The sequence below is a fragment of the Mauremys mutica genome, chromosome 11 (genome assembly GCF_020497125.1).
Source record: "Mauremys mutica isolate MM-2020 ecotype Southern chromosome 11, ASM2049712v1, whole genome shotgun sequence".
In the NCBI taxonomy this organism is placed as follows: Eukaryota; Metazoa; Chordata; order Testudines; family Geoemydidae; genus Mauremys; species Mauremys mutica.
Window position 1 is genome coordinate 84,465,722 of NC_059082.1, and position 10,747 is coordinate 84,476,468.

Below are 10,747 nucleotides of genomic sequence, written 5' to 3' on the forward strand. Positions count from 1 at the left end.
TGGTGACACCAAACACAGACAAGGTGGTCGGCTCTCCGCTGGAATGTAGCATCACTGTACCAAGTCGCCCATTGATCCAGCCTCCTGTGCCCAACGCTGGCTGGCACTAGATGCTTCAGAGGAAGGTGCAAGAAACCCCCTAGTGGACAGCTATGGAATAACCTGCCCAGGGGGGAGTTTATTTCCAAACTTCGGGTTAATTTATCCCACAAAGTTTGAGGCGTTAAAGTCCTGAAGTGTTTCCTGTCTAACGGAACGGTGGCTGAGATTAGCTATCCATGTAGACACCCACTCATTCTCTAAAATCCCACTGCATTATTCACCTCCTGTAGCTTGTGGAAATGGAGTCCACAGGTTCATTTTGTAGCGTATCAAAAGTATTTCTTTCTATCCATTTTAAATTGGGTGCCTTTCAATTTGAAATCCCCTCACTCTTGTATTATGAGAACGTGCAGAGACCGGTACATACAAAATATATAATATCCACTCTCAACCATTCCCAGAGCCATCCAGACCCTCAAATGTGTCTGTAATACAGATTCACACTACACGCTGGTGTCAAAAATACATTTATTGGTCATATTAGAACTAAATTGAAGGCTGCCATCAGCTCGATAGCATCCTGAGGCCAAGGGCAGCGAGGTGAGGGGGCTGTTGGGAGTATATTGAGGTGGAGCGCAGGAGGGTGCTGGACTAAGATAGTGGAGCAGGGAGCAGCATACCTGGGGGGATGGTCTGCCCATGTATCAGATAACTCCCTCCTTGCAGACCCTAATATAGCCGAAACTAAAACACTCCTAGAACCTAATTATCCCTTCACTGAAGTCAATGGCAGTTACCCGAGTTGATCAAACCCCTGTACTTCCCTCGGATGTAATCTCAGATGCTAAGCAGAGGCAGTAGCTGGGCAGGAAACGTCCAAGAAAACACCAACATCTAAAGGAAGCAAGAGTGGTGAGGCAGTGGCACCACAAACAGTGATTGTACCAATGCACGGTGGGACCCTTGAAGTAACTATGCCATATACCCAGCATTGGTCCTGATAACAGGGGCTGTTAAGCAGGCACTGGCTTACGAGGACCATTTTAGGTACAGCACACAGGACCGGCTCTAGGTACCAGCAAACCAAGCACGTGCTTGGGATGGCACAATTCCAAGGGCGACATTCCGGGAGGCACTTCGGCGGCTGCGCTCTTGGTTTGTTTGTTTTTCTTGGGGCAGCAAAAAAACCTAGAGCCGGCCCTGGCAGCATGTGCAGCTTTCCTGCCACTAGGGAACAGTCATTGTAGATTGTGCTGATCTAGCTGTACGTGAGCTAAAGATTTAATCCCACGTGCCGCAAGGCAGACTGCTACAAACAAAACCTGTCACCGAGGTAGGGCAGCTACTGCCACTCTTTTTCATTTCACACCCGCCTTGGGGTAAGAATGCTGGCATACATGCCTTAGGTAACATCCACTGAGGCTCAAGCTATTCCACTTCTCTAAATTCCCCTTGAAGTTGCAGGAAGCCTGCTTCCTTCACCTCCCATCCTAAACCCCATGCATAGGATGGTTTGTTAAACAGCTGCTGCCCTCTAAGTGGCTGCATTTCAGTAAAGCCAGTTCCTTGTATGCACAGTCTAGTTAGGGAAGCACTTTGGAATGAAAGGCCCTCGGCAACTGTAAAAGCACAGTCTCTTCAACAACCTTTTCAGAGGACAGATGCCATTTTAGCCATAACCAGCTTCAGGCAGAGCAACTCCCAGCTGGCTGAGTTCAGTCCGACACAGAATTGTAAAGCTGAAATAGAGTTTGAGATAGCAAGCTGTGAAAACAAACACCTACCCAGTTAAGGAACCCTTGCGGGGCAGGCGTAGGCTCCCGTTTATTTTCCAGCCGCCTACCATCCTGAATATCAGAGGAAAATATATAATCAGATGACACTTTCTTGGCTCTCAGCCTGGTGGTGCCCCTGTGACAGCTGAAAGCGGCTCTTGGTTCAGAGGAAAAAGCTGTGTAGTGTCGAGCAATAACTTTCAGCACTGTCTTGAGAGAGATTTAAAACAAGCCCCTCATGCTGAGATTAGTTAGGGTTACAATAGCACTGATCCTATTCTGCATTTCAGCAGCAAGAAAATTATTCCCTTGATTTTCCTATCAGGTAAGTACAACCATTTTGAAACTCATTTACTTTTAACACAAGGGTTCTGAAACTGGGGGTCACGAGATTATTACAGGGGGGGAAATCACAAGCTGTCAGTCTCCACCCCAACCCCTGCTTTGCCTCCAGCATTTATAATGATGTTAAACATATAAAAGTGTTTTTAATTTCTAAGGAGGGGCTGCACCCAGAGGCTTGCTCTGTGAAAGGGGTCACCAGTACAAAAGTTCAAGAGCCACTCTTTTAACACACATTTATTAAATAAACACATTAAACAGAGGGAAAGAATCAAGTTTATTGGAAAGAAAGCAGACACTGAGCTTTCCGAGCCGTGAAAGGGAAAGTGCTCACTCAGGCAGTAGAGAGTTCAAGTTCTTTAATAAGCCAATTTTAATACAAATTGTACACACAAAGGTATAAGACTTATCTCTGGGCATTCTGAAACCGCAATGAATGGTGGGCTCATTACAGGGTTACCTACAGTGGTCTTGGTGCCAACCGCAGCCCCTATTCACTGAGCCATTGTATTCTTTATAGTCTATTATCAGAGGGGTAGGTGTGTTAGCCTGGATCTGTAAAAGCAGCAAAGAGTCTTGTGGCACCTTATAGACTAACAGACGTTTTGGAGCATGAGCTTTCGTGGGTGAATACCCACTTCTTCGTATTCACCCACGAAAGCTCATGCTGCAAAACGTCTGTTAGTCTATAAGGTGCCACAAGACTCTTTGCTGCTTTTATAGTCTAGGTGGCCAGACTTCGGAGATGCTTTTGTCACATACAGGGAGCAGCCTCGGATTTGGACAAGACCCTGTACAAGGTTGTTATCAGCACATGTTGAAGCCCTCTAGTACAGGTTAGAAATAATAAAGTGTTTTGGTAAAAAAAAAAAAGTGTTTATACATATAGTTCTACAACACAAAGGGATGTGATTTGAATTTCACTGCCAGGCACAGGATGTTGACCTAACCGTGCTTAGTAAAGCATCTTATTTAACACTGCATGGGGGGGAACTAGGAAGATGGCCCTTTCTGTGCAAGACCAACTACTCTAAACACCTTGTTTAGTACCATGGCTGTTTTAATATCAGATCAGATCCCTCAGTCACAGAGCCTCAGGACAGGGATCCACAGGCAATCCCAAGCAGCAGAATAAACCCAGAGCCATGGGACTGGCAGTCAAATGCATGGTGACACTACACTTGTACAGTTTTCTGAAGATAGGCACCAAGAGCTTTTCCAAGACTTTGGAGGAGCTACCTTGAACCCAGATGCTGAAGGCCTAGAATAGCTGTAGCATGGCCTACCACTCACCTAAATATTTAGGAGCCAGAACATCTTCCCAAAGAGGCACATTTAGCACTTTAAGAACGGCCAAAGCCAGCGCTGGAGACTTTTATACATTCAAATAATTATTCTGGACCATTGACAAAGGGATTGTAGAACAAAATCACCAAGACAATAATGGTCTTCTATATTTATTTTTGTGAAGGCCAATACATATTCAGACGACGTTAAATACAATGTCCAACAGAACTACTGCAGCAATGGTACAGTAATGTGCGCTTACATTCACACAACCGCTGATATCATCCGTCTTCACAGTAGAAGAATTTCCTGTTAAAAAAGCCACACAGATTTGATGGTTCAGAGCTCAAGTTACCTTGTATAATAAAATGTGCAATCAAAGGGAACTGACAAGGGCACATGACCAGCGTGGAACAGCACTGCCAAAGGAAGCTGGGGAGTCAGTGACGGGGCCTTAGCTCTGGGGAGATGTGCCATTCTCCATTGATGGCACAGTTAAAGCAGCAGGAGCAGCTGTGCATGCTTCCTCCACGCTGCCCCGCCGTGCTCCTCAATCCTGATGTGGGGAGAGAGGGGTGCTTAGGCAGCATTCAGTCCTTGGCACTCTGGTGGGACTGCACTTTGTGCTGGTATTTTCCCCTGATGTAGACAGCTGGGAACTGGGCTGAGGCAACAAGCTCATTTCACCATGACAGCAGACTTGCCATCTGCCACCAAAATCTGGGCTAGATCCCATCTCAATGCCTTGCCTATGTCATAGCATTGACTACAGTTATACAGTATAGGAAGAAGGTATTTCTCATCTCTGCTGACTCCATGGTGATTTTACACTGCCTGGCCATTATTGCTACTTACATAAAAGTAAGTTTCTACTTACTCCGCTTCAAAAGAAATGTCTTTATTCATACACATCCTTCTTATCTGCAATGTAATCTACAATCTCTTGTGGACACATTAGCTTTTCTGCTTCTGTGTCAGGAATTTCAAACCCTGGAAGAGAGAGTACATGCTTAGCTTCTAATATTGGAAACAGCAGCAAAGAGAGAGAAATCAGAATACAAACTCAGATGCCTGTGCCGTGGCTCTGTGGGCAACTCACGGGCAGGGGCTGCTGTTCAGCAGCGCAGACAGAGATTGGGCACCTCTTATTACTAAAGCTGTGCTTCACAGCCTGCTGCGCCTTACTCAGCAGCAGAACATTATGTAAGAGGCATAGGCAGAACTAGCAGTTCCTGCAGATTGTGAAGCCTCACTAACAGAGTCAGTGTCCTTCCAAGCACAGCTCAAGCTTCCATTGCATTCCCAGAGCTCTGAAACCAACTCTGATGTGCAACAGCTGTGAGATGGCAAGGCAGTGGGCTAGTTACATGCAAGGGAGAACCCAAAGCACCACAGTTTGTTTCACAGTCTTCCATCAAGTGTCATTATAGCAAGTAGCTTTTCAAAATTCTACAAAGTTCACCAGGTTAGGGCCCGCTGGGGCTTGAAGCAGTAGAACTGGTCACTACAACATTTTCTAGAAAATTCTGGCTTTTCTATTTCTAGTCCTGCTAGCTGCAAGTTAACCCCACCCCCAAATGTAAACAAGTGCAGTGATTAAATATCTCTGGGCACTGTGCAAGGCAGAATGCCTCCAATTAAAGTGTACATGTTCTATACAGTTTATTTTTTACACTATTGGGATTTATATGCAGTGAATATAAATGCCATATTTGGCCACATATGGCACACATTTTTGTTAAATTATGTATATAGTTCAGCATTTTGCTTTTTACGTGAAGCAATGAAAAGAACTCTGAGATATGAAGTACAAAGGAGTCTGGGATACAATAAAATGAAGGAAATAAAAGGTGGTTTTAGCAGGGCCAGATGAAAAGATTAAAGAATTGTTAGAAGGTAAGTTTGGAGAAATCTAATACAATTCTCACCTCCAGAGCACACACAAGAGAATGGGGGATGTACTGGACAGCAGTCTTGTGTCTGGTGTACTCATTTGCATTTCACTACCCTGAATGCTTTGTTGGCTCCTAGCCATGCCACACTACAGCTAATTCCCTAGGAAGGTTTTGAGGCAGGGACTTGAACATGCACCAAACTGCTTTACACTGAAGCTATGGAAACCTTAATTTACACGTCAGACAGGAGGTGCAGAAGCCACAATGATAAAATGTAAATCCCTGAGAGTCAGAGACACTTACATTGCTCACTGAGAGTGAAACAGCTTTCTTTAGGTTATGGAAGTTAGTCAACGTTAAATATTCATATTGAGCTTATGGAAATAAAAGAACGAAGATTTTGTTTGCAGTAAGCACATTTCAGGGGTCAATCAAGACAACAGCAGATCTATCTTAAGTACCTACATGGCCCCATTACTAAAGCAGCTGAGCATCTCACAGTCCTTAGTATATTTCTCCTCACACCACCACCAGGAGATAGGGAAATATTATCCATACTGTACAGATTAGAACTGAGGCAGAGCTAAGCGACTTGCCAAGGTTACACAGAAGCTGGTGGTACAGCAGGTCTTGAAGCTAGTTCTCCCACATCCTAGGCTAGCCCCATAACCACTGGAGAATCCTTCCTCTCCATAGGGAAGGATAGGGAGAACAGACATCACATGAACTTCAGTTACCAAATTCATCTTCCATTGCCATGATGATCTCCACTTGGTCTAAACTGTCCAAGCCCAAGTCTTTCATGAAGTGGGCAGTTACTGTGAGCTGGGAGAAAAGCCAAAGAAAAATACAATAAATTTGATTGCAGTCATTTCGCTAGGGTAGGAAAAGTTAGAATATCAGGATGTGCCCCCACTTGGAGTTTACAGCCTAGAGATGCCAGAAAACCCAGTGGTTTTGGCCTTTACCATCACTCTGCCAAACATGTTTTTAACTGAAAATATGTGAGTTTCTCTGCTATCTAGTCAATACATATCATTATCTACATAACTAAGGCTTCTCAAGATTTAAAAATAACTAATTTCTGTAAAAGAAAAGAAAAGGTAACATATGAAGGGGCAATTTGACTACTGAGCAGTCTCAACATTTTTCCTGAGATGAAAAACTGCTCCATTAACAGTAACTGTTCAGAGAAACAGAATTTCCTGTTTCCTGACTGTCCCGGGATGCTGATTCGGTTTATTAATCCAAAGGCCTTAACTTCCTGGACCTTGTCACCACTCATCTGTTATAGCATATCAGTGTGTGTGTGTGTATATGCTATAGAATTACCCCCCGCCCCCATGCTGTAGAATTACAGACTGTGTCCTTCTGGAAGGCACACACTGACAGGTTTGGGTCTCCCTTCTTTTATGGTGGCCTGGAGGAGCAACTCCACTTGTTATCATAACTGTTTTCCTCCATCTACTGAAAAATGTGCAATCTGAATTGAAAGAGTGTCTATAGCTTACCTTTTCTGGATCTACCTTATCATACAACTTCAAGACATACAGAACACGCTCCTCGATACTCTCCAAAGTAAGAGGTGGCAAGTCTGAATAATGGCGACACAACTGTAACGTACCAGAGACCTACACGGAAAGCACAGGAATTCTTTAAAAAACCACCAGGACAATCTGTGCATAAATACAACATGTATCAACAGATCTTTCAGAGTCACTCAGAATGAAGGAGCCTGCACAGCACCTACGCCAGTCTGACTCTGAGGCAGGATTCTCTCTTACAGAATTACACCTTCCCTTTTGTATGCTGGACAAAACCCTCTCCAGGCAATCCCTGGAGGTGCTAGACAATGAGTTCTCTGAGATAAGAGAACTCCATAATCAGCCAAGACATGCATAGGCAGCAGGCTCAACCCCAAATAAGAGAAAGGGAAACAGCAGCATGCTCTAACAAGCTCCTCATTAGCAGAGCGGGCCTCTGCTCCTGCCAGCCACAAAAGATGACAACCATGACGTGGTGGGCTGCACGTGGGATGTAGGGATGGAGAAGCCATACTGCCCACAGCTGGAACAGTGCCTGCTCTACCTAGGAACATGGGAATCAGCACCGTGGCCCAGACCTGAGCTCCATCTAGAGAAATATCTTGTCTCCAGCGGTGGTCAGCTTCAGAGGATGGTGCTAGAAATGCGGCAGCTGGGAAAGTGGGATAATCCACCTTCACACCAGCCAGGAAGGTTTTGGCCTAGTCACTGGTACTGATGAGCTTGGCTTAAGCCCGAGAGCGTTCGGTTTTATCTCCCTTCTATAATCCGCCAGCATGAACCAGGGTCACTCCGAGATCCCCACTCGAGCCCTGCGCGGAGACACAATCGCTATCCACGACCTGCAAACGCGGCCCGCAGATTTGCAGGGCTCTGGCTGGCAAGTGCCTCGCCCGCCTCCTGCCGGGCCCGGGACACAGCGAAGGGCCCAAGGCCGCACCGCGCTGCGGAGCCAGCTGTGAGCGCAGCCCCCGGGGCGCCTCGGCCGGGGCCGGGCCCCGGAAAACCCCGCGGCGGCGGCGGCGGGCCCAGGGTCACCTCTGGCCGGGGACAGGGCGGGGAGCGCCCCGCTCCCCCGGCCCCGCCCCGCGCGGCTCCGCAGCCCGGCGGGGCCCTGGGGGAGGAGCGCGGCGGCGGGGGCCGGGCTCGGGCTCGTCCCCCTCCCCCGGGCTCCTCCCGCCGCCCCGCTGACCCCGGGCGCGGGCCGAGCCTCACCTGGGGGCCCGGCGCTGCGCGGGCGGGCGGCCGGCGGTTGCTGAGCGCGCTGAGCGCGGCGGGGCCGGGGCCGGAGCTACGGGCCGCGGGCGGGGCCAGCCGGGGCAGGAGGCGGCGGACACAGGCGGACAGGACACGGGCCGCCATGGCGTCCTGCTACCCAGCATGCGCCGCGCGGGCCGCACATATCCCGGCAAGCCCCGCGCGCGGAGGGACGGGGAGGGCGTCGCAGCGAGCGGCCGGCAGCGCCCCCTGGCGTGCGGGAGGAGAACTGCGCCGCGCGCACCCGCAGGGACCCTCCTCCCCTGGGGCCACCCCCCCCCGCAGGGATCCCCCTCCCCCGGCCCAGGGGCTGCCCTACACCCCCCCTGCAGAGACCCTCCCCCTCCGGGCCAGAGGCTGCCCTACACCACCACCCCCCCGCAGGGATCCCCTTCCCCTGGGCGAGGGGCTGCCCTACACCCCCCCGCACTGCAGGGACCCTCCTCCCTGGGCCAGGGGCTGCCCTACACACACCCCCACACAGGGATCCCCTTCCCCTGGGCGAGGAGCTGCCCTACACCCCCCCGCACTGCAGGGACCCTCCTCCCTGGGCCAGGGGCTGCCCTACACACACCCCCACACAGGGACCCTCGTCCCCTGGGGCCAGGCCCTGCCTCAGGAACCTCGAGCCTGTGGGTGGGGACCAAGGGTGAGAGGAGCGCAGGTTACATACGCTGCATCCGTCCCGCACTGGGGAGTGTCACACCAGCCCCCTTAGCACTGCACAGCTACTGCAGGGGTTTGCATTCGTGCAACAAGCCCCAGCCCAGATAAGCACTTCTAGGAGCAGCCATAGCTTCTGCCCCATGCACCTCTGGAGGGAGGAGAGGGATGATCAGTGGGGCACAGTTTGGCCACCAGTTAAAAGCATCATGAGAATCAGCTACGGTGCTAGATCCACAAAGAGATTAGGTTTCAGAGTGGGGGCAGCCCTGTTAGTCTGTATCTGTAAAAACAAAGAGGAGTCCTTGTGGCACCTTAGAGCCGAACATTTATTTGGGCATAAGCTTCTGTGGGCTAGAACCCACTTCATCAGATGCATGGAGTGAAAAATACAGTAAGAAGAATATATATAATAGCACATGACCCAGCCAAGAACATTCTCTCTTATTCCCACCCCTTTTTTCATTTTTTTTCTTCATTCTCCTCCTATATTATAAGTAATGGGAAGTAAATGGGAATAAAGTGAGGTACCTTGATTGAGGCAGGGGGTTGGGGTGCAGGAGGGGATGCAGGGGGCAGGCTCTGAGAGGAATTTAGGGTGCTGGATGCAGACTCTGGGCTGGGGATTGGGAGGGGTGAGAGCTCTGGGATGAAGTTTGGGTGTGGGGTGCAGGCTCTGGGCTGGAGTGCAGGAAGGGGACTTACCTCAAGCAGCACAGCTCCCAAAGCGACCGGCACACACACACCCCCGGCAGTGGCTCCTAGGTGCGCGGGGGGGAGGGGTAATGGGAACTGCAGTCAGCACTCGGGGCAGGGGCAGTGCGGAGACACACCCTCCCCACACACACCCCAGGGGCCGCAGGGACATGCCAGCCACTTCCAGGAGCGAGGCAGACCAGGCAGGGAGCCGCTTTAGCCCTGCTGCTGGCATATCTCTGCATGCCCCTTGGGGGAGGGGGGCAGCGGGTCTCCATGCGCTGCCCGGGGTGGGAACAGCACGCAGAGCCGCCTCCCCATCCCCCCCGCCAGGGGCACAGAGATGTGCCAGCAGCCATCCACTTCTGGGAGCAGTGTGGGGCCACTCACCACAGCATGCAGGTAGCCTGCCTACCTGAGCCCTGCTGCACCACCAGCTGGGACTCAGGGGCAGGTTGTCAGATATTTGTCCTGAATTTTGGGGGCCCCGTGCTACTGCATAGTTTGTTTCATGGTAAATTCGCTCTTAGGTCAGTGGTTCTCAACCAGGAATACATGTACCCCTGGGGGTACACGGAAGTCAGCCAGGGGGGTACATCAACTCATCTAGATATTTGCCTAGTTTTACCACAGGCTACATAAAAAGTCAGTACAAATGAAAATTTCATACAATTTAACTGCTCTTTATACAATACCCTAAAATATAAGTAAAATATTTATATTCCAATTGATTTTTATTTTGTAATTATAGGGTAAAAATGAGAAAATAAACAATTTTTCAGTAATAGTGTGCAGTGACACTTTTCTTTGTTAATGTCTGATTTTGTAAGCACGTAGTTTTTAAATGAGGTGAAACTTGCGGGTACGCAACACAAATCAGTAGTCTGGAAAGTTTGAGAGCCACTGATTTAAGTCAGTTGAGCTACATCATCCAGGGCTGTAAAAAATTTCATGCTCTGTTGTGCACCATGGTCAGGTCACCCTAACCCACACTGTAGAGGTGGCTAGGTCAATGGAAGAATTCTTCTGTGGGTGTATCTACTGCCTCTCAGAGATGGGGTTTTTCCATCAGTGTAGCTAATCCACATCTGTTGATCAGAGGAAGTATCTACACTAGAGTGGCATAACTGCAGCATATCCCTAATGTCACTAAATCCTTGACCCAGGCACCTCAAACTAGGCAATCCCCCACTTATCTCACCTGCAGGGTCCAATGCGTGGGCAGCCTCTGAGAACACTTGCTGGA

The 10,747-nt window shown here is 49.5% G+C and overlaps 1 protein-coding gene across 2 annotated transcripts; it reads right to left on the reverse strand.

Moving 5' to 3' along the window:
- Positions 1-3,603: 3,603 nt before the first annotated feature.
- On the reverse strand, positions 3,604-8,262 carry NDUFAB1 (NADH:ubiquinone oxidoreductase subunit AB1). 2 transcript variants are annotated; one of them, XM_044981170.1, is made up of 5 exons: positions 8,101-8,262; positions 6,853-6,972; positions 6,079-6,166; positions 4,324-4,436; positions 3,604-3,755 (listed from the first exon to the last, which is right to left on the reverse strand). In XM_044981170.1, the coding sequence occupies exons 1-4, from the start codon at positions 8,245-8,247 to the stop codon at positions 4,345-4,347; spliced, it is 447 nt and encodes a 148-aa protein (XP_044837105.1). In that variant the 5' UTR covers positions 8,248-8,262; the 3' UTR covers positions 3,604-3,755; positions 4,324-4,344. The 2 variants fall into 2 exon arrangements, with proteins under 2 accessions (XP_044837105.1, XP_044837106.1); XM_044981171.1 differs by lacking the exon at positions 8,101-8,262 and adding an exon at positions 7,296-7,431.
- Positions 8,263-10,747: the final 2,485 nt, after the last annotated feature.